Source organism: Lutjanus erythropterus, chromosome 21, assembly GCF_056507025.1.
Source record: "Lutjanus erythropterus isolate fLutEry1 chromosome 21, fLutEry1.hap2, whole genome shotgun sequence".
NCBI lineage: Eukaryota > Metazoa > Chordata > Actinopteri > Lutjaniformes > Lutjanidae > Lutjanus > Lutjanus erythropterus.
The window spans coordinates 25,175,424-25,202,082 of record NC_139337.1 but is presented as its reverse complement, the minus strand read 5'-3'; the positions used below and the strand labels follow the sequence as shown (position 1 = coordinate 25,202,082).

The 26,659-nt window shown below is 40.8% G+C and overlaps 3 protein-coding genes across 4 annotated transcripts in view; 2 read left to right on the top strand and 1 right to left on the bottom strand.

The window, feature by feature from the left end:
* The window catches only part of LOC146307733 (F-box/LRR-repeat protein 7-like), a 38,136-nt gene extending 21,736 nt beyond the window's left edge, over positions 1 to 16,400 (top strand). Inside the window, exons 3-4 of the mRNA XM_084746963.1 lie at positions 10,009 to 10,626; positions 14,417 to 16,400. Coding sequence (XP_084603089.1) covers positions 10,009 to 10,626; positions 14,417 to 15,153 — 1,355 coding nt within the window. The 3' untranslated portion in view covers positions 15,154 to 16,400. The remainder of the gene's footprint in view (positions 1 to 10,008; positions 10,627 to 14,416) is intronic.
* A 155-nt stretch (positions 16,401 to 16,555) lies between these two features.
* Positions 16,556 to 23,476, top strand: LOC146307732 (fatty acyl-CoA hydrolase precursor, medium chain-like). The gene is made up of 13 exons (XM_084746967.1): positions 16,556 to 16,889; positions 17,524 to 17,722; positions 18,907 to 19,045; positions 19,178 to 19,311; positions 20,093 to 20,246; positions 20,340 to 20,444; positions 20,524 to 20,625; positions 21,103 to 21,243; positions 21,403 to 21,483; positions 21,682 to 21,823; positions 22,872 to 23,021; positions 23,113 to 23,185; positions 23,299 to 23,476. Exons 1-13 carry the CDS (start codon positions 16,823 to 16,825, stop codon positions 23,474 to 23,476), a joined length of 1,665 nt encoding a protein of 554 aa, XP_084603093.1. The 5' UTR covers positions 16,556 to 16,822.
* A 61-nt stretch (positions 23,477 to 23,537) lies between these two features.
* Positions 23,538 to 26,432, bottom strand: LOC146307731 (uncharacterized). Of its 2 annotated transcripts, XM_084746965.1 has the most exons (9): positions 26,128 to 26,432; positions 25,703 to 25,772; positions 25,391 to 25,459; positions 25,239 to 25,304; positions 25,027 to 25,143; positions 24,814 to 24,936; positions 24,628 to 24,702; positions 23,786 to 23,911; positions 23,538 to 23,678 (listed from the first exon to the last, which is right to left on the bottom strand). In XM_084746965.1, exons 1-9 carry the CDS (start codon positions 26,373 to 26,375, stop codon positions 23,538 to 23,540), a joined length of 1,035 nt encoding a protein of 344 aa, XP_084603091.1. In that variant the 5' UTR covers positions 26,376 to 26,432. The 2 variants fall into 2 exon arrangements, with proteins under 2 accessions (XP_084603091.1, XP_084603090.1); XM_084746964.1 differs by having other exon boundaries at positions 23,591 to 23,911; positions 24,628 to 24,936.
* Positions 26,433 to 26,659: the final 227 nt, after the last annotated feature.

Sequence of the window (26,659 nt, the reverse complement as noted above, 5' to 3'; positions counted from 1 at the left end):
TCCCTGCTCCAACACACCTGATTCAAATGATCAGCTCGTCATCAAGGCGCTGCAGAAGCCTGATAACAACCTGATCATTTGAATCAGGTGTGTTGGAGCAGGGAAACATCTAAAACATGCAGGGCAGTGTGCCTTGAGGACCAGGGTTGGGAAACACTGTCATAAGCAGTTAAAAATTCCTTGTAGTAGCTTTAAGAGTTCGAGTTTGATTCAAAAGTCAAAAATCTTGTAAAGGCAATTGAATTATTAGTTTTCTCAACTTTTTTTTACAGTGCACTTCAGTCCTCTTGTTTTGGCTTGGCTTTGATTTCCGGACTTATGAGTAGAAAATGAGCATCACTAATTCCTTCACATGCACAACACCACCACCCTGTCGTCTTGGCCTGCAGGGAGGGAGGAACACAGTGAAGCTTGCAGAGCAGGAACATGTCACAGGGCTAATGGCATTGAGGTAATGGATTGGTCTGTTCTGCCAGATGCAGCAGTAATAATCCTGCGAGCTCCAGACAGGGTCTTAGCAGAGCTTCACAGTGCAGCAAGATCCTGCAAAGAATCCCTATAGCTTTAGTTTATGACCAGACTGCGTCAAAGTCTGGATTGACCCTGCCTGTGCACTTGTCTCGGTCTCTGGTAAAGTCTGCAGGCTCTTTTGCCAATTTATCTTCCCTCTTTCTTTCCCTCCTGCCTCTATTTTCTTTTAGAGGCCCTCAAATAACTCCCCGAAATCTGTTTTTGTGCGCTACTTTTTTGAAAAGTTCATCAGGTTTTTGTCATTAAGGCGACATCACTCCAAACATCCAGCTGCGCCTCTTCATCTTCTCTTTTCAGTGATCACTTCAATTGATTTACATTAAACTTCTGGTTTCAAAGCACGATCCAGATGTGTCTCAGAAGTACGGCTAAGTTGATGTTAATAGGATCCTGCTGCTGCACCGCTGCGGATCAGCATAGATTTGGGTATTAGTGGCAAATGATTTCAGCCAAGTATGCCTTGCTGTGGCTATATGCACATTCAAAATGCATGAGTTTCTCTTTCATTTCACCACTGTTCCGTTGTTCTTTGTCCAGGGTAAAGACCAGATGTTCCACTGTTTCTCCTTTGATTTCCGAAACCAAACTGAATCTTCCACCATCTGCGCTTACACTGCCTTCAAGAACAGTTTAACAGCTGCGTGGTATTTGTTCTGTTAATGATCAGTTTGCAGTGATACGGAGATATAAAACACGACACCACTGGTTGACTTATACAGATTTCAGCAGTAACTGAGAGTTACAAGAAAGTTTATTCTTTCATGCTTAGAGTTTGCAGGTGCATAGTCTGCACACTCTTAATTCAAAGTGCATTTACTGGGTTTTTCTGGAACTTTAACTTCAGATGGTCATAATTAGTGGATAGTTTGTGTAGTTGTCATAGAGATGGATCTGTTGACTTGCAAACTAAGTAGCTGTTATGATTTCATCCATAGTACGTCGAGGACTTCTCATGTCTGATGGCTTATAAGTTAAGCTTAAAGTTCTTGTTCTTGTGAACTGTAGTAGTCTTTAACAATCCAAACTCAAGAGCCACTTAAATACAGTACAGTTGAAAGCTCTGGAGAAAGTTTTTAGAGTAACAGTAAATGGGCTTGTTTTGTCAAACCACTGTTTCCGAGATCAAGAGTGAACTTTATGCTTAAGGGCGCGGTCACAGATGCATGAATTTGCATCTTCACATTGTGTGGAGTTAAACTTTAATGAACTTTGACTGGTGAATAGAGATGTTCTGATTTTTCTTCCCGATACCTTAACTTTGTGTATTAGCCAATACGAGTACCGACCCAATACTAGTGCATTAAAGAATAACACATAAAAATACAGGCTAGAGAATGAATGCCATGGAACATGACTTTGCCATCCTGGAGGAAAAAATGACTAATGGGATGCTGCTGGGATGTAACAGGGTCCTGTTTGGTGGTTAGGCCTAATTGATTATGTGTTATCAGATCAGTGCATAGACAGTTGTACTCAGGACCAGCATTTTGGGCAATATCAAAGACATTTTCCAATGCTAGTATCGATATTGGAAACAACCCTACTGGCGAAGTCGCAGCCTCAACCAAAAGCAAAGACGTGTGTCTTTTGAAATCATAAACAGTAAAACTAGTCATACTGTAAGTAGTATTGTTGATTTTTTAAAGGAAGTTAAATTAAGTAGGTGTGTACACGCTTCAGAATTAAATGCGATTCCAGATTTGAGAATTTCTCAGGAATGATACTTTCTGCACCTGAAGAACTGTGTTGGTTCCTGCATGGCTGGCTTTAAAGCTGCTTTCCATATCACATACTCTTCTTTTTACTTACACACTGCAGCTGCTCTTACAAAGTACATACTGATGCATGCACTATGCATACAATTTGGACACATTACTTATTCTTAACATTGCTTACTTTGGCCCTCTTGCTTATACATCCATCACAGTATCACAGTCCGTAGTGTAAAATTTCACGTAAAAGGAAAAAGTATTTGGAATGCAGCGTCAATGAGCTGTCATATGTCTGCTCTTTCAGTGTCTCAGTTGATGTGACACATCTTTCGCTGTGCAGAGGATTGTGGGTCAGAATATCCAGAAAAGCATGCTGGCTTGCATCATGCAAAATGTGACCGGATGCAGTAAGGACATCCTGGTATTTTTGGAATACAGCATTTGACATACTATGTTTTGGGAGATACTAAATCTCTCTCTGGCATACTAAATAGTGTGGTAGTATGGGTATTGGAACACAGCCAATCTGTTTTACTTACCGTAGAGATGGGACTGCATGAGCTAAAATTGTATGTCCTGACAATTGTCTGTTGTTTGAGAAAGTGGAAAAATGTGGGTTGCAAAAACATCAGAAAAAAGGCATGTACTCTGCTGAAAAACTATTAGATGTTCTTCAGAAGCTGAAAGGAGAAAAAATATTTCATATGCAGAAGTGACAAAGTGTGAAAATGTGGAAGAAAAGTGAATATTTCAGCTGTAAGGTCATTGTCAGCAATTTGAACAGTCCTTATTGTGTGTGCAGCATCGATGGCCAATGGCAATTGGACAAACAGATGCTGTATTCAGCTAGAAAACATAGATAGATACCACCTGGACGTCCTTAAGAAACTTTAAAGCTGTCTTCATTTAACTCCTCTGACCAGCTGCGTGGAAGTGTGACTCTGAGAGGAGGAAAGTGGGTGGATGTAGGCTAATTAGTAGCACTGAGGAGCGCTCGTCTGATCAGTGACACATGTAATTACGCAATTTGGAAGTTACTCCTTAGCCAGTGGCAGATGAGTGTGTCTCCTGCGTGCAGAATCCATCGCATTTGGACTCGTACAATAAAGAAATGCCTCATTCATCCATCAAAATTAATGGCTCAAGAAATGTGTCTGTGTCTGTGGCTGCGAATCGACTCTGTGGAAAATCTGATCATCTCCTGGATGTTGTGATGTTTGCATCAGACTTGCGTATATCCTTTTGTAGTGGTAGGATTGATACTTGAATTAAGATTTTTAAGCTTTAATATATGGGTTAAATTAATGGAAAAGATGGTAAAAATACACTGTTTTCCTCTTGTTTGTATAGCTCAGTGTTGCATAGTGTGTGGCTCTATGGCATGTTGGATAAATCCACAAACACTAGGTATTAACTCAGGAATCTTGCAATATTTGCAGTGTATTTTGAATAAACATAAAAACCCTGCACCACTATTGTCGTGACATATTTGGACAGGTGTGTGAAATTCGAAATAGATGAGCTGTTTATAATGACCTCAGACCGCTAAATCCTTTGTATTAAGTTAAAAAACACAGGCTAAATTTAACTAATCATAGGCAGACCACCCAGAATAATGTGATGCATTAAATCCCAACATCCTCCTCCAAGCTGAATTAAATGAGTTTCATTAACACGCAACAGGTTGCGGACAGCAGCACTCGAAGTTTTGCTCCAGTTGGGTTGCAAGTGAGATTTTTAAGGCACACGAGAGGCTGTTTTTAAAGTAGCCGTGAATCGGTGGACATGTTCCCAAGAGAGGACAGGCCTGTGGATGTCATCAGAGGTAGACTGAGCCAAGGTCTGGAATACCGATCCGCAGGACAGTCGTAAGGACGGTGTCGCTGCCCAGCTGTCCGTCCGTGCACACAAATCCACATGACAGGCAGGATGCTGTCCATTTGTCATGAAGATGCAGACATACACTGTGTAGAACCAGCTGACCGTCTGTCCTGAAGCATCCGTTAACCAACATGGTTCAGTCGTGGTTCAGTCTGCATGACCAGGAATTAAAATGTAGGTAAACATAGGAAAACCATAAGGGAGTGGTGAGCACACTGAACAGTATGTGTTCACATACAACCACCTCCTCCTAGAGTTGACTTAACACTTTCTTTCAGTCCAACCATAGAAATAAAATCTTAGGAAGGCAACTCAGAAACAAAATCAAGTCCATTCCTGTTTTAATTTCAACAGCATCTGAAAAAACAAGATTAGACAAATTAGAGTGAAGGATTAAAAAGTGACAGCTTTGTTTTAGCTACAGTTTTGGCAACAACACTGGAGAAATCATGACCCCTCAGCAAAGTATTGAAAATCTGCTGAGTGACTTTTTCCGTTGTTTTGTACATAACCACATTGAAACAATTAGTAAATTAATGGTAGCTACTCTCACTGAACCTGTCTTTTTTTCTCTCTTTGTCTTGCTCTCATTTAGACTGGAGCTCTATAACTTTGTTTAAACCGCAATAATATTACAAGTCATCCCAAACTCCTGATATTGATACTAGTGGCAGTCTTCTTTTCTATAATTATTTCCCTCAAGGCTTGTGTTTCCAGGTATTGCCACTGCGAAAGTTCCTGGTCCATCAATCAAGTACATAAGCGTGTAGCACAGGTTAACCTCTTCAACTCCACCAAGAAACCCATCTACTTGGCCTTTGCTTTTAAAGCTAAAGCTAAAGATAGTAGTATCTGAAACTAGATGACCTAATACCATTTCTATGCGACATGCACTGTTGACCTGCTATCTCCTTCTTGTGCTGAAAAGGGGCCATTTGGTGTTCTTGCTATTGTGTGCAACACAGTGTAATAGTAAGAACATGCCCAGCTAATCCAAAAAGACCAAAACCAAAGTCCAAAACCACTTTGTGCTCCAGGCTGTAAAGATTTCAGCTGTAGAGTTGTACATTTTAATATAGGGGATCTATGGGGATTGACTTGCTTTTGGAGCCTCAAGTGGCCATTTGAGGAACCGCAGTTTTTGAGGCCCAGAGGTTGCTGAAGTGGAATAATTGACCAAAATTGACTAATTGCCTTTTTGGAACAATAGAATTATGTAGCCTGCATGCTTCATTAGACTCACTGAAGAAAACAACAACAATTCATTCTCATCAGATAACTATTATAGAGATCACTCAAACATTCAGTCTTTATATTTGTTTGGAAATGAGCTCCATAACTAAGTTTAAGCACAGTAACATTTCAAGAAGTTTCCATGCAAAGAACTAGGTTCTCCTTGCAAGATGAATTAATTCTACATATTTTTAACTATCCAGTTTTACCAGTCAACGATGTTCAGTACTATTAAGTCAACCTCAGTAGTTGCTTGGCCTAATATTGGCAGGTTTGCTTGAATTCTGAATGAACTCTGTACACTTGAGACTAGTGTTTGACAAGTCAACAACATCAATTCATAAAACAGAAAATCACAAACTTCTAGGAGTCAGGAACTACAGCCTAAGAATAAAAAATGGGAGTAGATTCCAGCAGGCAAGTTCCTGAGTTCCCATAAAAACTGAGAGATTCTTGGAAAATATCTTGCAGAGTAAAAGGTGTAAAATTAATATTAAGTACATAAGTAAAATTCTTTGATCAAAACTGAAATATCTATTATTCCTAAAGGACCTATCTGTTAGTCCTGTCATCTTAAATCAAGAACAGTTTTGACACTTATTACTAAATGTTTCATGAAGACAACTCACTGGAGAAAGATGGAAAATAGAGATTAATTCATCCTAGACTTGCCCTTATCATCGCATAACTATAAGTCTCAAACATACCGAATTATCTTTATTTTGAAAGATGATAGCCTCATATTTTGCCCATAAAGCCTGCAGACTCGTGGTTGGACAGCTGGAAGTGACATCATACTCGTGACTACTTGAAATGCTTTTAGTGATGACTATCAATCCACCCGAACTCATCGAGATCGGACAACACGAACCGGCGGGGTGAGCAGGACGCGCAGATAGCATCAGAGAAGAGCACTCAGTGTCCCAGCGTGATGGGTCGACCCCTGGAACCAGATCCAATGCACCGGCTTACGAGGCGGAGGACTCACGCCACAGTGATGGGATCCAGCCAGCTCTCCTCACAGCTGCGTCTTCAGACGTGGCGGCAATCAGCGCACATCTGTCAGGAGGGCCTCAGTGTTTACACAGGGCGAACAGCACATCGTCAGCCCCAGCACCAAGCTCCTCAGCTGGTCGCTTTGAAGCCACAGAGTTCATCTGATGGAGAGGCCCTGCGACTGCTGCGAGATAGATGTGACACGTTTTTTCCTCAGCATCTGAAAACATGATAACAAGAGCCATGGAAACTCCTCTTCATTGATGATAAAAGCTGGTGTGGCTGTGGCGCTGTCATGATGAACCGTGCACTTTTGGACCCGTTTTCTTGGCCTTTTCTTATTCCCACATATAACTGGCAAATATAATGTGACATTATGTCATTTCCAGTACGGATACAGCGGAGATTAATGGAATAAATGAATTTCAGCGATCAAATACAGCAATGGCAAAGATCAGGATTTGGTGTTAGTCGGAATGAAACACAACACCGAAAAGTCACACAGCAAGAAATTATTCATAGTAGAGGAAGGGACACGTGTGTGCTGAATGAAATGCAGCCACTACACATGTTGCTTTTTAAAGGGGCATTCCACCAATCTAACACATCAACATCGGTTTCCTGATCAAAGGGGAACTCTGTCGATTTTACACATCAGTCCTGTGTGGCTCCAGAGGGGGCTGTGCCAAGTCTAGTAAACGAAAGAGAGGTCGCTTGAGTACAGAGATGGGACCAAGTCCTAGTCACAAGTAAATCTCAAGTCTTTGCATTGAAGTCTCAAGACAGGGAAGTCCCAAGTCATTTGTCAAGTCCTAAATATATCGAACGAAGTTAGAAGTTGTTGCATCTCTGTCTGTAACTTTCAATTTTATTTTTTGGGGACAAAAATGACAAAATTATGTTTGCTTCCTGTTTTTTTTTTTCAACTGGAGGTCAGTAATCTAACAGTAGTTCCTAATGGTTGTCTCCTGCAACTTGATTGGATGCTGTTAGATGTTAGCTGTTAGGTTCAAAACAAAGTAGATCTAGGGATTGTGGAGAAGACATTGAGGAGAATAACATGGTTCAGGAATGAATTGATTCATGGCACACTAAGTAACATACGTTTTAATATTTGGGAAGGTGTCAAGTGTTCAAAAAGCTCAAGCAAATCAAAAGGCTGTTAAAAATAAGTACATGCAACTTGACAAAATTAAATAAATGCAACTAAAGTTTAAATAAACTCATTCAAAAGTCATTGGTGTTTAAGTCCAAGTTCAAATTTGTGACTTGAGTCTGACTCGAGTTCAGTTCACGTGACTCGAGTCCACACCTCTGACTGAGTCATGACAGGGTCTGAAGACTGCAAGTCTGAAAATGAAAAAGATCTGAGGGTGTGGTGTAGCTAGAAAAAAGTGAGCTTGCCAGACCTCTTTAGCTCGCTCTTCATCTCTGCTTGAGGCTAGAAGTTCATGGCTGCATTAGCCGGTGCTAGCATAACACACCCAAATCTCACTGAAGCACATTGTGGGTGGTGCAAGCACCAGGTTTTACAAGGAATAAAACAAGTCGATATCTGTGGTTCTGCCACATCTGTGTTATGCTAAATCGGTGCAGTGCTCTTTTGAGGGGAGTTCTACTCAGCCTGTGAAAACAGCTGTATAATGTCTTCTGTGGCTCTGAAGGGAGCTTTGACGAGTCTTGAGAAAATAACCCAGGGGTTATCTCAGCTTCGGCTTTGAGACTACAGCTTTTTTTTTTTCACAGAAATCCTTCATTACACACTGGGGGCACGGAGTCTGAAAGATATTGGTATTTACCAGGCATGGAAGGTATAATGAAAAGATGCTGTAGGTAGCATTATGGGAAGTGTAAGATCTCATGTTTTTGCTAAATTTTAAATGAACTTAACAAGTAAACATAACTGAAGACTCACAGTTATTGTTTTTCATGGCAAACGGGTTCCTAGATTTTTTGAAGTAAAATCAACTTGTGATATTTTACACAAAATCTCATGTCACTTGTTGCTGGGTTTCCCTGATATAAATATATAAATAAACCTGACTTGTTTTGCCTAAAAGTCTGTATATCTTCAGCAGCTTCAGTTTTGACCATTATTTTTTCAATCTGTCTCATGTGAGTCTCTCAGCTTTATGGAAGTGAATGGTAAATGGACTGCATTTGTATGGCGCTTTTCTAGTCTTCCGACCACTCAGAGCGCTTCACACTACATGTCAGTATTCACCCATTCATACACACATTCATACACTAAGGGCATGTTGCCAGCCTGCTCATCAAGAGCTCACCTATTCAAACCCTTTCACACAAACGCTGACACACCGATGGCACAGCCAACTTGGAGTTCAGTTTCTTGCCCAGGGACACTTCTACATGTAGCCAGTCGGGGATCAAACCACCAACAGTGGACGACCCGATCTACCTTGTGAGGCATAGCCGCCGCCTAGTATAATACTAAACTGGAGTAGATGCTAAGTTAGTTTGTTCTTGCATGGAAACTGTTTCCTTCATGGTAACTTACTAACAGGCTCACCACTAGCTGCTCTCTCTCCCAGACGACGGTACAGTCACTGAGGGCATGTGTGTTTTTACTTGTCAAAAGTCATTCTGGGAAATGTGGGAAATTAAACGTGCATGAGTCACATTTAAGGAAAGTACAGCAAAAAGTAAAAATTACAGTTTTCATTGCAGATTTATTCCTGGAAAGTATTGAACATCATCGATGATGATATTGATTTTTCCTTTAATTAAATAAAAACTTGGTACAGACTACTTCACATTAAAGGATACTGCTGATGTTGACTTCTGATTTGGAGATGAGACAAATAGTTAAGGGTCAATTCTCAGCTTTTGGACAATTTTTCCAGGCCCTTCTCCAGTAAATTAGCTCTGGTTCTTCAAATAGTTCCATTCAAGTTCTTGAAATCAGCTTGTGTACCAATCTGTAGAATATAACCATTTTTTAGCTTCTGGGAACCAACTTTTCTTGCTTCAGACCAGTTTGTTTTTGGTGAAAATGAATGGTGCACAAACTGTAATGGAGGTGGTTCCATGTTGCTGTTATTGATGTGAAGAGTATTAGACTTCAGAGTAAAAGCTGTAAAGCTGTGTAAAACCCATTGTCAGATTTATGAAACCAAAAAAGATTGATTTTACTGCCTCTTCTCCATCCAGATCACATTAGACCAGATCTACCTCAAAATCCACTGTACTTACTTGTCAAACTTGGACTAGATTAACAAGTAGATTTCAGAGACAACTTAAAACACAGATCAGATCTTAGAGACCTTTGATCTGTTTGTATCTAGAAGAAAATGTTCACATTTTTTCTCCAACCAAACAACATTAGAGCAGGACTTGGTCAAAACTTAGTTTCTTGTCAAATAATTTAAGGCGTGTCCTGCATGAGAAGAGGTTTTAGGATCAGAACCTCCCAAAAGTTAAATCTGATAGGTCGCAAGATGAATAGGAATAAGAAAACAAACCAAAAAACCCTGCATCTACATAGTTTTACCTCTTAAGTGCTCATAGATGTATGAAATGAGTAAACATTCCTTAGTTTTATTAAGTCAAAAGTGAATTTGGAATCACGGCACTTGTTTTGTCTTCAGACACTAATTCCGTCCTTCTCTTTTCACATCTGTCTCCTTCTATTCAGGTGTAGACTCCAGCACTCGGACTCTGAGCACCCCCAGCCCCGGTCTCATCCTTCCATCCAAGTCTTCCTCCCTCTCCTCACCTGCCCTCTCCAGTAACGGCCATGAGACCAACTCCTCTTCCTCCTCCTCTGCCCCCGCCGAGACTGTCGCCGTGGTCCACCCGCAACCCGGCACCCACACACGTTCCCGCCAGTCGAAAGGGCATCACCACGCCCCCATCGACCTCCTCCCCGACCACACCCTTCTGCAGATCTTGTCCCACCTCTCCACCAATCAGCTGTGCCGCTGCGCACGCGTATGTCGCCGCTGGTACAACCTGGCGTGGGACCCGAGGCTGTGGAGCACCGTCCGGCTAACGGGAGAGCTGCTTCACGCCGACCGTGCCATCAGGGTGCTAACCCACCGGCTGTGCCAGGACACCCCAAACGTGTGTCTGACCCTGGAGACGGTGATAGTGAACGGCTGCAAAAGGCTCACCGACCGAGGGCTGCATGTGGTGGCTCAGTGCTGCCCGGAGCTACGTCGCCTGGAGGTCGCTGGCTGTTATAACATCTCCAACGATGCTGTGTTTGAGGTGGTGTCTCGCTGCCCCAACCTGGAACACCTGAACCTCTCAGGTATGAAAGTTGCAAACTCTAAATGATAAAATCTGTCTGTATTAGAGCTGCAACAATTAGCTGATTAACTGATTAGTCGATTGAAAGAAAATTAGTTGGCATCTACTTTGATAATTGTTTCAGTCATTTTTAAAACAAAATGTCAAACATTTGCTGTTAGGGTTAGGACAAAAGAAGCAATTTGAAGACGTCACTTTGGGCTGTGGGAAATTGTAAAGAGTATTTTTCACAACTTTATGACATTTCATAGACTATACAATTAAACATGAAAATATTTTGCAGCTTAATCAATTATGAAAATAATCGTTTTTTGCAGCCCTAGTATGTATGTCCTTTTTTTTTTTTTACTTCACACTCGGCAGGTGTTTTGCTGAAGATCCAAAGAAGTGCAGTGTCCACTTGGGTTCAATTCGGCCAGATGGTGGCAATATAACAATACAATTTAGGTTTTCACATGAAAGTTTTGGACTGCGAGTCTCAGAAACTTTTTTTCCCTGGATTCTGTGGGTCCAGACCATTGAATATATATATATATAAAGATGGACGCCACATCTCCACTTCATCTGACTGTACACGACTGAAGCCAAAATATCCCAGACAAAGTTGCAATAAACTTGTGCTGGTGACTGCAGTAGAGATCAGGATTGGAGCCATGGCATCGAGATCCCGCCCGTACAGCCAGCTGACTGACCAACCAAACAGAACAGAAAAAAAGACACCAGCATCAGCGTGATAAGACGGAGTAGATATCTGAGTGGCCATGGCAGATTTGGTGGCATTTGGCCAACAGGATTTTTTAATACAGTATATATAAATAACCATCCATTAGCTCCATGCTAACATATATTGGGAAATACCATCAGTACACAAACAGAAATTAGCATCATATATTGATGGTGTTGAAATAAAACTCAGAAAGACTGACTGACATGTTTTTGGAAACATGACTCATGATATAAACTCTTTCCCATTGTCTAGTGCTACAAATTGCAATAAATCATAATGTGGAATTGCAGTACTTTAGAATCACTGTACATCGTGTTGTGATAGTATCAAATCAGAAGATAAATTATGCTCAAATGGACACGCAGCCTGACAACACGACAAGCAGCAAAAATGGAAGCAAAGCAGTCAACCTGTTCTGAACAGGAAAGCATTTTGAACAGGCACATGCACCCAAATTTCCACTCACCACGCAGACACTGCTCTGGTATTCTATTAGAAGAAATCAAAGCCATCTTACCTTGACTGGTGGCTTATGGTAGGCTGAGTCACTTTTATGAAGGAGTGCCTGCTACCCTACATCACGCACATGTGTGGCTCTACCTCAAAGAATTCCTCTCCTCAGTCCCTCTCAGTCATTTCTGCTAAAGCTGGTAGAATCATTAGAGGAGCTGGAGAAGCTCTGCCAACCTTCAGCTCCCATGTGGGAGAAGAAAGGCTTTCTTTAGCTGAGAGCAGAACTTACCTCAACGTGAGTAAGGAGAGCGGTCTGCTGCTTTCATTAAGGAAGTGACACAAATAACATTGACTTGGACAGGAGTCCGGTGGCAGAGCAATGTCTGCACCATTAGCACCAGGAAGTAAGCCCTTTGTTGTAAAAATAGCCTTTTAAAAAATTGTGGCTTTGATTTGAAAGGCACAAAATAATGAAATCAAATCTATTATTTTAACTGCTGAGGACATCAGCCTTTGATTTTCTTCCATGAAAACCGACCACAACTTTGGTTTTCATGGAGTTGTTTGGTCTCAAACATTTTCTTGCTTCTACTGTGGATGCATGCAGTCAAAAAGAGCAGGTTTTACTCTGGCGCCCTCAAGTGGCGACTCATAATAGAGCAGAGCCTTCAAAAGAGAAACTGTCTTAACAGATAGGGTCACATTTTTTTCAAGTCATCGGTTTTTGCTTGGTGTCATTCTGACTATCAAGATGTTCCCTCCTTATGTGCTTCTAATGTTTTTTTTTAAGCAGCTAATATCAGACTTTGTCAATCTGAATTAGACAACACAAGATTGTCACCTGACAGAGATAAAGCAAAAAATTAAGGGTTGATTGTCAGTTTTTGTTCAAAAACATTAGACGTACAATATGTAACATTTCTTTTAAAAAATAATGTATAGATAGATCAACATAATTCCCTTCAGTCATCACTTATGACCCGCTGGAAGTCTGTAGTGGTGTCTGTATAAGAAGAAGAAACCTTGTCCTCTGCCTATATTTTCTTATTTTCTCATTATATTGAGGTACTCAGGATGCTTTACCAACCCAAAACGACAGTATTTGACTTTCTGGCATCTTTCTGCCTGGAACAAATTCGACTCATTCTGCCTTTAAAGCCTATTTAAGACCCACTATCTGGTTTGTGAAGTGTTTTTTTTTTTTATTCACAAAAATCCAAAAAGAATGATTTCACTGCATTTTGTCCCACTAGATCACATTGTCACTGTACTCAGAGTAATTCAAAAGAGGAATTTTGTACTAAAAATACTGCAACTTTGGAAAATGCTCAGTTGAATTAGCTAATTCAGACTACTGAAGCCTCAACTTGGACAATGTCAGCTTAACCAATGACTGAATTTCTGCACAGAACGGGGACTGTGGATTTCATCCCATCACTTAACTTAGAAGCACACTGGGAATGGATTTCTTGATGGTCACTTCCCAGTTGCATAAACTACCTTAAGTTTCACACTTAAGTTTGTCGCTTTATTTCCCTAATATGAGGGGGTGTTGTAATACAACACACAAGCTCTTCAGTTACCATGGTTACTCTTCACTCACATCATCATCCTTTAATGTTACTAGAGAGCATCATTGTCAGTGTTTGCTGGCTTTTCCAAAATGGACACCAAGGGTAAAACAAAAAGAAAGAGAAAGCCAGTCTGAACCGAGGATTAGAATGTTGTTCTCCCTGAAGAATATGGGAAGCACAAGAACACACAATCCAGTAAATTTAAACCAGCAATTACAAAATACACACAAACACAAGGTGTAGCAAGAAATAACCGACAAAATCAATGTGAGAAATCTGCAGTGAAAAGAACCGCAAATGAAGAAATCTGAAAATGTTACTGTGACAGCAACAAAAGAGACAGCCAAACATGGTCTGAGTCGACAAAACCTGGTCAGTGAACCTGATTATGTTGACTTGCTCAGCTTTTAACTTGATTTTTTGTGCTTCTCCCATTGGGTAAGTAGGCTACGTAGTTAAATAGTTTCTTTTTAATACGATGATATGATCGAGCGTCTGCACATGTTGTTTTAGTGGAAAACTGACTGGATTCTCTTTGCCATTTCTGTTCACCGCTTCCTGCCCACCAGATCTGCTCTGTGCAGCTTCTGCTCTCTCATACTGTCCATTTCCCCGTCCCAGAAATGTGTCTAATTACCTCCTCCTCCTCTTAAACCACCATAAATTCAGCCATTGTCTTATTTTCCACTAATTATTGCACTTTTATGGGTCAGTTAAAGTTTTCAGAGGAAAATGGTCACTAAGGAGCTTCTAGCAACACATAAGAGAATATCTATAAGGGATCAAATTGTTCTCCCGACAAAACACCCTAATGAAATCCTAATGGTGATTTTATTCAACTCGTTTCTTTTCCTAAGGCATCCTCAGTTGTTTTATGCAACTGAGTGCAGTATTATAAACAAAATGAAAGATTACAACAAGCAAAATCTGTGTGATTGTTCATGTGGAACCCTGACTATTGTTTGACAGACTTACTTACAACCTTTAAATAAAAACACTCTGCTTTGGATGATAACCTCTGTTTCCTCTTCCTCCAGGCTGCTCCAAGGTGACATGTATCAGCCTCACCCAGGAGGCCTCGCTCCAGCTGTCCCCTCTTCACGGCCAGCAGATCTCCATTCACTACCTGGACATGACCGACTGTTTTTCCCTCGAGGACGAGGGCTTGCGAACTATCGCCTCGCACTGCCCCCGCCTGACACATCTGTACTTGCGCCGCTGCACCAGACTGACGGATGAAGCCTTGCGCCACCTGGCTCTCCACTGCCCCTCGATAAAGGAGCTTAGTCTCAGTGACTGCCGCTTGGTGGGAGATTTTGGCCTGCGCGAAGTGGCCCGCCTGGAGGGCTGCCTGCGCTACCTGAGCGTGGCCCACTGCACCCGCATAACTGACGTGGGCATGCGCTACGTGGCTCGCTACTGCCCGAGACTGCGCTACTTGAACGCGAGGGGTTGCGAGGGGCTGACAGACCACGGCCTGAGCCACTTGGCCAGGAGCTGCCCCAAACTCAAGTCCCTGGACGTGGGTAAGTGCCCGCTCGTGTCAGACAGCGGGCTGGAGCAGCTGGCCATGTACTGCCAAGGCCTGAGGCGAGTGAGCCTCAGAGCCTGCGAGAGCGTGACGGGCAGAGGACTCAAAGCTCTGGCAGCCAACTGCTGCGAGCTGCAGCTGCTCAACGTGCAGGACTGCGAGGTGTCGCCAGAGGCTCTGCGGTTTGTTAGACGCCACTGCCGGCGCTGTGTCATCGAGCACACAAACCCCGCTTTCTACTGAGACGGGGAGCTGTTGGACTGGTCCTGTGACAAGTGGATGTTGTAATATTCCTGCTATGGAGTTGGCAGCGTTCGGCGGCCGATGTGTCAGAACTGGTTGAAAACTGGTGTGCAATACTGGCCAGAATTTGTCTCTTTAAATCCGCTTGGTGGCTGTTAATGCTGTCCTTTGAAAATACTTCCTAGAATGTATTTAACATATTTATCTGTAAAAAGGCAGAGAAGTGCAGTTTTTCAGTATATTACTTGTTTCAACATCACAATGTAACAACACGCTACGACACTGAGCACTGGGTACAGCTGTGTTACCATTTAAAAGCATTGTAATATATTTTATTGTAAAGGTCATCAGCTTAAAAGGATAGTTTGGATTATTTAAAGAGGGGTTGTATGAGGTACTTATTGATAGTCAGTGTGTTAGCTACAGTAGATGGCGGTCGGCATGCCCCCAGTTTCTAGAATCAGAGAGAAGTACCAGCACAGAAGCTAAGGAATGTACTGCTTTGGACGGGGTCAGCAGAAAAACATATTTTAGCCACTTAAAAAGAGTCAGTTTAAGCGTATATTTTCGCTGTTTTACCATGCTGTCGGACAGCCTTTTCTGATGGGAAACCGCTGTCAAAGAAGCCAAACATCACTCTCTCCAAACCAACCGAACTCCACAGGTGAAATCAGTGATTTCTTGCAGAACATGGGAGGTGTTGGTCTACTGCTGCCTCTAAAGTTTGGTTGGCTTTAAGAGAGCGATGTTCGGCCCTTGTAAAGTTGGTTTCCCATCAGAAAAGTGCCCCTCCTAACTGGAGCACTGCAGCTGACACACTGACTATCAATAAGTACCTCAGACAACCCCACTTCAAATAATCCAAACTATCCCTTTAAGGCCCTGAAACATAACCATTATCATACATTACAGTACTACATCTATTTATAGACAGCAAGTATCTTCAGACTAAACCACTAAGAATGTAGCTACGAAGCAGCAACTAAAGCAGATCTCAGTTTCACTTTCCTTGTCTTGTGTGCATGTGCACTTTACTTTCAATTGTGCTGACAATCACTTCAACTGAGCTCAAAGTGCCATCATCGTTTTGTCAACCGATTTGCTGTAAATTAAAAGTTACTATTAGCCAGAGATTTTTTTTTGTTTTTTTTACTGCCAAGTAGAAACAATCCGTTATGGGATCATTGTCGAAAACAAACAAGAACACATTGCTGCTATAACTGTGCCAATAAATTTCTTCAAAATCCGCCTTTACAACTGTGAGTGTTTTACTCAGCCCCTCATTACAGTCTTAAAGGATTTAAGCCTGCACGCTTTATGAGTCATTACGGTAACCAAGGGATATCTAGGGATACCATATATGGATTTGTAACACGTTGTGTTCCCCTTTTAGTGTTTGGGTTCAAAGAGCAGTGTGTTGCACAGGTGGAAAAGGTGCTTACAGGCCACTGACTGAATTAAACGTGGCACGTACCGGTCTGTCCAGCCCAAAGGTACCGTCCACATATACTCTATATACTTTGCACTTTGGGTTGCAAGATTGTTGAGATGTAAAACTGATCTGTAAGTCATTATTGCTGCAGTTATATTTCCTGTTTCTGTATAAAAGTTTTGCAACTGCTGAATGTGAGTTGGGTCTGACTTTACCAGAAACAGGCATCTGTCAGCTATGGGAAACTTTCTCCTCCACCTGTTCTTGATTGTTGTTCTCCTGCAGTGTTGCTTGGCTCAGAAAGGCAAGTATATGCACAACACAAAGAAAAACAAGAATCTCTCTTAACCCATTTGAACTGCTGACAAATGAATTGGTTATAGGGGGCAAATGTGAATCTGCAAAAGAGTTTCTGCAACTACGGACGTGTTTGACTGTCCAAAATAAAATAAAAAAAATCAGCCACTATGAATTTTATCTATCATAGTCTGTAATACATATAAACAAATACCAAACGTTGCATATTGTCATTAAGATTTTAATGTGTAACATGTTTTCTTAGTGGTTTTCACCGCAACATTACAGTAACTTTAATTTTATACATTTTTCTTCGTTCACTTCTATAAAATATTAAGACTCTCAGTTAATACTGGAGCAGGTTCCAATATTGTTGTTGAAAAATGCTGAGGTTACCTTTTGATTGCCCTGAAATTGTCTCTACCGCAACAAGGTCTTCACCACAACTCCTAACACCTGTTGCAGTGAAAACATGAAATGCCTTTGACTCCTGACACATAATATCCACAAATATAACTATAATATGAACTTATTTTTTAAGTGTAGTTCATTACTAAGCTGCAGCTTTTAACGCAAATCCAAAATTTAACTGCCTGTAGTTGCAGAATCACCCGAAAACCTTCTTTGCTTCTGTGTATCAGAGAGCTCTGGACCTGTAGTGACTCTTAAGACCGGAGCTGTGCGAGGACATTACAGGACAGTGAAAGGTGCCAAGCAGCAGGTGGAGGAGTATGCAGGCATCCCGTTTGCTCATCCGCCTTTGGGATCCTTACGGTTTGCTGCCCCTCAGCCAGCTGAGTCCTGGGAAGGCGTGAGAGATGCCACCAAAATGCCTAAAATGTGAGTAAACACTGGTTCCAGTACAGGGTTCGTGCAAATGAACTTATTTGCTGTAAATCAGATGCGTCATTGGGTTAAACATTTAAAAATGGACTGAACTTGTTCCAGCTCATTGGTAATTGGTAATTGGTTCCATGTTTGGCAGGATGCAGTCAGTAAACATATTCAGACACAGTGAACTTACTAATGAGGCAAAATATGTGTAACATCTATAAATATCCATCATACATGGATATGATTTGAATTTGTATATCGGTGATTTGAGTTAAAGCTGGTTAATAATTCATCTGGAAATGTGGTCAGAGAAACAAGCTCAAAAAAAGCAGCTTATTGACAGGTAGCTTTATCATGAACAAGACATTCCACATGTAGAAAAATCATCATATGTTGATGTAAATATCACAATTAAATTGACAAATGATGAGTTACCTATACTTATACGTGATAAAATACACAACAAAGTATAGTTTGAGATATTTTAAGCATAATAGGAATAAACCCAACTCATAAAAAAGGGAATTTGTAATTTGAACAATAAAAGATCTTAAAATATATATTTTATCTTTTTATATATTAAGTACAGAACTCACGTTGGTTAAAGGTAGAGATTTAAGTAAGGTGTCATTTTCCACTGACCTCATCACTTATATTCTGACCACATTCACTATTAATACTGAATATTTCATAGTGATAAAAATGTGAAAACAGTGAAATCACTGTGGAGTACAACGTAGAACAAAATTATACCAGTGACAATGCAAGAACAGAAAATGAGACTTGTGTCCATGAGTGTAATGGCCCAGTGCATGCTGGGAGGGCTCCGAACAGACCGAACTGCAATCACATGATCAGCAACCAGCCAATCATATGAATGCTGATCATGGTTTCAACTCTCCACTGGTTTGGCCTTTATTTCAAAATAAGAGCACCTTGTACACTCGAAATAAAATCACACACAATTAGAGAGAGTTCACCCCAAAATCAAAAATACATATTTTTCTCCTGTCTTGTTGTTCTATTTATCCAGCTAGATTTTTTTGGTGTGGTGTGGTGTTTGAGCTTCCCACCCTGATTGTAATGTCAAAGGAAGATGGCCGCCCTGTGTTATCTGATTCACAGAGGGGCCGGCATGGCTGCAGAGTTTTAGTCCTGTTTAAACCACTCTGTCTGTCTCTTCGTAAAAGGTGTTTACAGGATACAGAAACTGTGGAGGAAGTCTGGAAAACCTTCCCCGTTTCATATCAATCAGTAGAAATGTCAGAGGACTGTCTTTACCTCAGTGTGTACAGACCCACTGGGGCCGCCTCTGGAGACAAACTACCGGTTAGTACACGCGCACACATGCAATATGCAACAGTGGAAAAAATATGCTCATAAATAAATGGAAAATCAAGGGTTTTGCTAAAAGTAACGAACACGAAAGGAAAACGTGTGTATGTTTGTTGTGTTCTCCAGGTGCTGGTGTGGATCCACGGGGGAGGTCTGGCTGTGGGAGGGGCCTTCCAGTACGATGGTTCACCACTGGCAGCTTATCAGAACGTGGTTGTGGTGGTCGTTCAGTATCGACTCAGCATTTTGGGATTCCTGAGGTACGCATCAGACAGAAATGCATTTGATGTTTTTGATTTACCGTCCAGGACTGGGATGTCTGGCTGAACACACACACTTGAATTGTTCATGATATGAAAATTCAGATTAAAAATAACTTGCTACAATTTTATAACACATAATAAGCTTTTATTAAGCGATTATACACATGTACAAATCATTTGAAGGTTTATTTCTAATGAATATCAACTCAAATTGACTTCTGGCTTATAAGAAGTAATTAAAGCTTATACACACGTAAAGGAGGTTTAAACAGTGTATAAATGTGTTTCCAAGGGTTACAAAACTTTAAAAAGTCGGTAGAACTATGTTGTACTTGGTTACACTGTTATCACTTATTTATTAACTGTTTATTCACCAGTCATAACTGCTTCACATTAATTAAGACTTATCGATGTCCTTATATCTGTTTACAACTACACTATAGTGTTTAGAAGTGCATTATAATCCATGTATTAGTTGTATATATACTGCTTATGAATGCAAAATAGTGTGAACTAAGATAATGTGCTCACAATATGGGACATCATAATATTATCCAGCATCTCATATCATTATATTTTGGCTCTGTGGTGGGTTTAATTACAGGATTTTATATTCAAAGGAGTGTTAAGTTGGGGTGAAAATACTAGAAAATGTGTAGCAGAAAAAGAAAGTTGCACTACGTTCTGTCTACCAGTAGAGGTCCCCAGAGATCCTAGATTTCTCAGTGCTGCTGCTCAGTTCTGGTGTGGATTTATTTGTTTGCTGTTTTTAAATAAGCACTGGAGATGAACATGCACCCGGTAACTGGGGCTTCCTGGATCAAATATTCAGCCTTCAGTGGGTTCGTGACAATATAGCAGCTTTTAATGGAGACCCAAACTCAGTCACCATCTTTGGACAATCTGCAGGGGGCATCAGTGTCTCTATGTTGGTGAGTATGAAGAAATAATGTACGTTAGGAGTGATGCAAGCAGGGTTATTTTACTTTATTTTACTTAACTTTTACACGTGTTTCTGTATACAGGTACTGTCTCCTTTGTCTAAGGGTTTGTTCCACAAAGCTATTGCCATGAGTGGAGTGGCCCCACTGGAAGCCCACTACACCAGCAACCCACTGTCTATGGCCCGGGTAACAGCTTAAACTGATAATAACAATCATTATAACTTCCTTTAAAGCTGATAATTAATTTCAAGCATCCCTCTTGCAGATGATCGCCAATTTGACTGACTGTGAGAGCAGCAACAGTGAGAAACTCGTCCAGTGCATCAAAGGCAGGTCTGAGGAGGAAATACTGAGCACCATGAAAAAGGTGCAGAAAGTATTACACTCAGGCCTTTATTGTTCATATGTATTTGTCCTTTATTTGCTAGACATTATGGCAACTTTCTTGGCTTTTTGAAGCTGCATGAGATACAATTTGAATGTGATCAAAATCAGAGAAAGAGCCTCCTCACACTGCAACTCAAAGCACGCTGCTGTTTTCAGTGAAAAAGCTCCAGAACTGTATCTACCTACTAAATGACAGACAGACACAGTTAGCAACTACCTTAGGAACCATAGTGGAACATTTATGTCCACAAGTGCTGCCCCAAAAAGAACAGTTGTAGATGTAAAACTTAATTTTTTTCTCAGCATCAATGTGTTGATGCAGGTTATTGACTGTGTTATATGATCTCTATCTCAATTTAAAATCTCTTAGTGCCATTAGGGATCCCCAAATCATATAGATGTTCATTATTGTGACAGCACCGACAGGGAAGCATTACCTGAATTATTTAAATTTCAGTTTAAGGCCTTTTTGGGTCCAGCTATTGATGGCGTGTTCCTGAAAGGCCCACCTGAGAACGTCTTAAAGAAACAAGAATTCCAGAAAGTTCCTATGATGATAGGAATGACCAATCATGAGTTTGGATGGATGCTCCCACAGGTAAAATCAAGACCTTTAATTTACCTGCAGACAGTGGTAGTACTATCAAAATTGCTAGACTAGATCATTGTGACTATAAGTGAAACTTTAATAATATAGTGTTTCCAATGTTATGGTACAGTATTTTTGTGCCTAAAATGTACTTTTTTATGTGATTAGCTCCTAGGACCTCCAGGATGGGATCAAGGTATGAAAAGAGAAGATGTGATATCAGTCATGGACATGTTCTTTCCCTCTCATGTAAGAGACAGCCAGTCCTACTATTTTATCTGTATTTACTCAACTGTGCAAGAAAGTCAACACACATGTATACACAATGCTTTATTTTTAGGATAAATAAACAGGAATATACAACAAATTCCTTCATACATTCATAAATATACTGTAAAAATAAATGTTCCTATATACTATTTCCCTTTAATATATCCTCTCTCACAGGCCTCAGGTGCAAATGAACTGATTCTGGATGAATATCTGCAACAGAATGACTCTCCGGAGAACATACGGGACGGTTTCACGGAGGTACTTGGCAACATGGTCCTTGTTCTTCCTATACTTAAAGTGGCTGCATACCACCGAGGTGAGCATGCTTAATTTAATATAATGTAATGAATGAGAAACTGTGAGTCTTGGTACTTGAAAGAACCTTGGTAAACTTTATTCTCTTCTGTTTCCTGCACTGCTATGTGCTAGCCCTGTCTATGTTAAAAATAAAAACAAATTTGCTAGGTAGTTACAGAGAAAAAAAAGCAAAATCCTAGCTAACTAGCTAGCTAAGGACTGATGTAGACAAGATGGCTAGTTAGCTAGTGTTTTGCTAACATTAGCTAACTTAAGATGTGACCTTCAGCAACATCTTTTAAGCATCTTCTGTTGTATGAGGATAAATAAAGCTTTTTCTAAAGTTAGAAAAATGCTAGCTACTTGGATATCTATCAATTAATGTAAAAATTGGCTAGCATTTTGATAACAGCTGTCAGCTGTAACTAGCTAGCTAACAATTGATGCAGATTAGTTAGCTAATTGGCTAGAATATGCTACAGAATAAAATGCTAGCTAAGTAGCTATCTAAGGACTGATGCAGATTAGCTAGCTAGTTAGCTAGCATTTTTCTATCATTATCTAACTTAAGATGTGACATCTTTTAACCATCTTCTGTTGTATAACCAGAAATAAATCTCCCTAATGTTAGAAAAATGCTAGCTAACTAACAAGTGATGTAGATTAGCTAGCTAGTTAGCTAGTGTTTTCTAAGAGCCATCAAATTTTGGTAACTAGCTAGGGACTAATGTAGATTAGCTAGCTAGTTGGCTAGTGTTTTGCTACAGAGCAAGATGCTTGCAAGCCAGCTAGCTGAGGACAGATGTAGATTAGTTAGCTAGCATTCTGCTAACATTACCTAGCTTAAGATGTGACTGCAGTCCCCCCATCAACATCTCTTAACCACCTTCAAAAGTTGGTTTTCAGACAAGCCTAAGTTACAGGAAACAGGAAAGGAGAAAGTTGGCTGAGGTTCTGACAGCGACCAAGTTCAAGAGTTCAAGATCAACTGTGTGGTCGGTGGAGCACAGAGCAGCAAGGGGCTTGTAGTCGCTGCATGATTTGCATTTTATTTCCTCTTGTGACAGATGCTGGTGTGCCGGTGCATGTCTATGAGTTTCAGCATTCACCGCTGATGCACAGTGGAACAAGACCAACTTTTGTCAAAGCAGACCACTATGATGATGCTTTGTTTTTTCTTGGATCTGCCTTTTGCTCTGGACACACTGTAGTCACAGGTACTGGAAACAGGAAAATCCCTCATTCATTTAAGAAATATTATCCATGTCAATAGTGTTTTGGCAGTGCAATAATTAATACCTCCCAAAGGACCTGTGTCACAAGAAGAGGAGGAACTGAGCAAGCTCACAATGGCTTACATAGCAAACTTTGCACGCAATGGGTAGAGTATTTTATTTCACTCTTTGCTGTTTTTCTCCTCCTGGGAAGTGTTTAAACTAGAAGGTCATGTTTTTAAGTGTTTTATTTTTGTGTGTATTTGCTTCCTCCACACAGGTCGCCTAATGGGCCTGGACTGGTGGAATGGCCTCGTTACAACCACGACGAAAGCTACCTGAAACTGAACCTGCAGCAGACAGTTGGCCGAGGACTGAAACAGAACAGAGCTCGCTTTCTAGATGTTGTCCTGTCTGATAAATCGGCAAAGTCTCGCCCTGCTAGTGATGAACTCTGAGCTGAGACTTCCATAAAGTGCAGTGTACATCTCACACAAAGAGTAAGAATGCCAGCTTATTTCACAGTTTGTTATCGTGAGTGCAACGTTTTTGTAACTGCACGTGGTGCTGGTTAGTTGACCGAACCTCCCTGTCTGGACTTTTGGCTCGATGTGTGCAGGTGCATTCAAGTGCTGGCTGCGGTGGCTGAGTCCTAGTCACCTGGAAAAACAGAGACGAGCATGTTAAAGCCTTTACGCCTTCATTTAATATACTACAGTGAACACGGTCGAATATAAAGCACATGAACTCCACATGGTATGTTGTACCTGAGGCTTGAAGACACGTAGCTCACTGTGAACTTTTCTAAACTTCTTCTCCAGGTCCAGATACTTCTCTTTAAGCTTTTCCCTGTCCTTACGCTCCTTCAGGAAGTCTTCCTTGTAGACTTCAGCCTTAAGGTGGATGACAAGGAAACATGGTATAAGGATTCAAATGGGAATTTAGGGTAGCACATTAAAGGAATAGTTTTTAGAAATACTCTTATTTTATTTCTTGTTGAGAGTAATCTCTAAAAACAGATACGAATGAAGAATCTGTAGGCAAGGAACAGGATTTTGGTCTGGTTTGGTCGAAGTATTGACCAATCATGTTTGAGCATGCTTTTGTTGAATGCAGGTAAACAGTACGAGTAAGCGCAAATGCACTGGCTGAAATGCAATCTTGGGAGCCATCGGCTATCGTCTGATGATAATTTCGCTTTTTATGTCATCTTCAAAAGTTATTCTGAAATTCATGTGAAAATGCCTTCTCATCTCTCGAATCCAGCACCATTATCATGTCTCAAGTTGCAAATTGGACTGTAAACATGGAGGAGAAAGTCTCAGCGTGGATATCTGTAATCCATTTTCTGAATATTCGCTGGCAACACTTGCCGTTTGCTCCCCAGAGGCTAAATCGGCGTCAGATGATAGCCGATGGTTTCTGAGACTTGTTGAGACTCAGTTGAGAAGCTTGTTAGCGCTTTTATGTCTGTAAGCTAAACATGAAGCAGACAGTTAGCTTAGCTTAGCACAAAGACTGGAAACAGAGGGAAACAGTGAGTCTGGCTTTTCAAAACAAAACTCTCAGCAATAAATGCACATGTATGATGATGAATAACAAAGCTCACCTGATGTTTCCAGACATCCAGTAGTGTTTCTCTGCTCGCTTCAGGTTGAGCTTTCTGCAGTGCCTCCTCTAGAGCCTGTGCAAACAAATGAAAGCAACTGTAACACCGCTGGTGTGGCAGGGAACAAACACTCGGAAATGCCTTCTTGACTCTCATGTGGAAACCTTTCAGTTCCCTCGAGCTCACCTTGTTCAGTCGTCTGATCTCCTCGTGTTGGTGCTGCCCTTTTCGGATCAGAGTGCTGTTTTGCGCTCGCAGCTCCTTCGCCTCCTTCTCCGCTTTTAGCAACTCAGAGCTGAGATCTCCAGTCTGTGTGAATTATCCCACGAGGATCAAATTATTAGACGCATTTTACAGATTCAATCCATTAAAATGCATTAAGAATAACATTTTATTTACCCATGTGCTTTCTTTATCTTTGACTTTCTCATGTAAAGTGATGTTCTTCTCTCCTTCGTGCTTCTCCTCCTCAAAGTGGCTGTGATCAAGTTGCAGTAATGCTTTTAACTCAAGGATCTGAGCATTAGGGGACATAAAAAGCGCTAAAATGACATATCAGTTAAGCAATCAAACAGATAATGAGTAAGACTGTGGATCTGCCCCGCTCTTACCTTCTCCTTGTAGTACTGCTTCATGGTTCGGTACTCCTTTGACCATTTCTCATTAATAGAAAGAAGCTGAGTAAAAGAGAAAGAACATTAAGTACTGAAAGGTTTCATGTGTTTTGGGATGAATATAAATCTCAGTTCTGAAATGTACTCACCTCTTGCCGTTGCTCCTCCAAGATAAGAATCTGAGCTTTCATTCTGATGTCAGCGCCGGCAGCTTCTGACTGAGGCGAATAAAATAGACAAAAAAAGAGGAACTGTTATTTAAATGCAGCACATGGGCACTGATGCAATATGACTGAATCCACCGACTTCCTTTTGCACACTCTTGGAGTTTTTGTATTGGAGTGTTTCCAGTAACACAGATAATATGGTCATTTCCTTGTGGTCAGGGAATCAGACCGTGACAGCATGGGAATTAGTTTTCTGTCAGACGTATCTTCCACTGTTGCATCTGTTTATTTTACCTGAGAGTCTCCAGGCAGACTGTCGGGATGATGAACCGCAGCTGGTCGCTCTGGCACATAAACCTCATATCTGAAAACATTTGATCACATCACCAAAAAATGAATATTTGGCTTTTTATTAACATCACAAAGCCAGTGAATCATTAGAAACAATAGGCAGAATTCAAGCACTTGATCATGATTATTTAATGCTTGGTAATTTCCAGAGTAAGGGATCAACAGAGAACTTATCTACCTATGAATGACAAATATGATGATGGGATCACTTCATTTTTAAAAGATTTTTGCTTTATAAGAGTTATTTATGTCAATTAAGCATCAGATTAAGCTGAAAATCAAGCATTTTAAAGGAATATATTCAAATTCAAGGCATAATAGTTAAAACTAAGCATCTTCCAAACCCTGGAGGTGCTGATGTAACTTACGTGTCTATATCTGGCAGTGATGGATACAGTCTGTAGGTCTGTTTTCTGTCTGTGCTGACGGTTGCACCGGCCTGTGATCGCTCCACAGGTGGCCTGTCCTTTCTGTTCTCATGTAGGGACTGGTCAAAACACACAGGAAGAGACACATTATACAGGACAGCCATTTTAACATCCAGGCTTCTAACATTCATATGGTGTGAAGCAGAGATGCACCAATCCACTTTTTTTTCCTCAGTTTTGGATCTCATACTGAATTCTTCCGATACCGGTACCTTGACACATAAATTGTTTTTTCCTGCTTTCTGTGTGTTTTTCCTGTGTTTCCAAACTCAAACTGTGAGGACATGTTGAGTTAGCTCACTCAATTGCAGACTGTGAGTTTCACAGCAGGTTGATTTATCTGGGACTGGGACTACTGGATGTATTTATAGAACTGATTAAATACTAGTTAATGAATTAATCTGAGCCAGATTTGGGCTTATCATGGGCTGCATTGTTACCTATTTATAATTAATAAATACTTCATCATGTG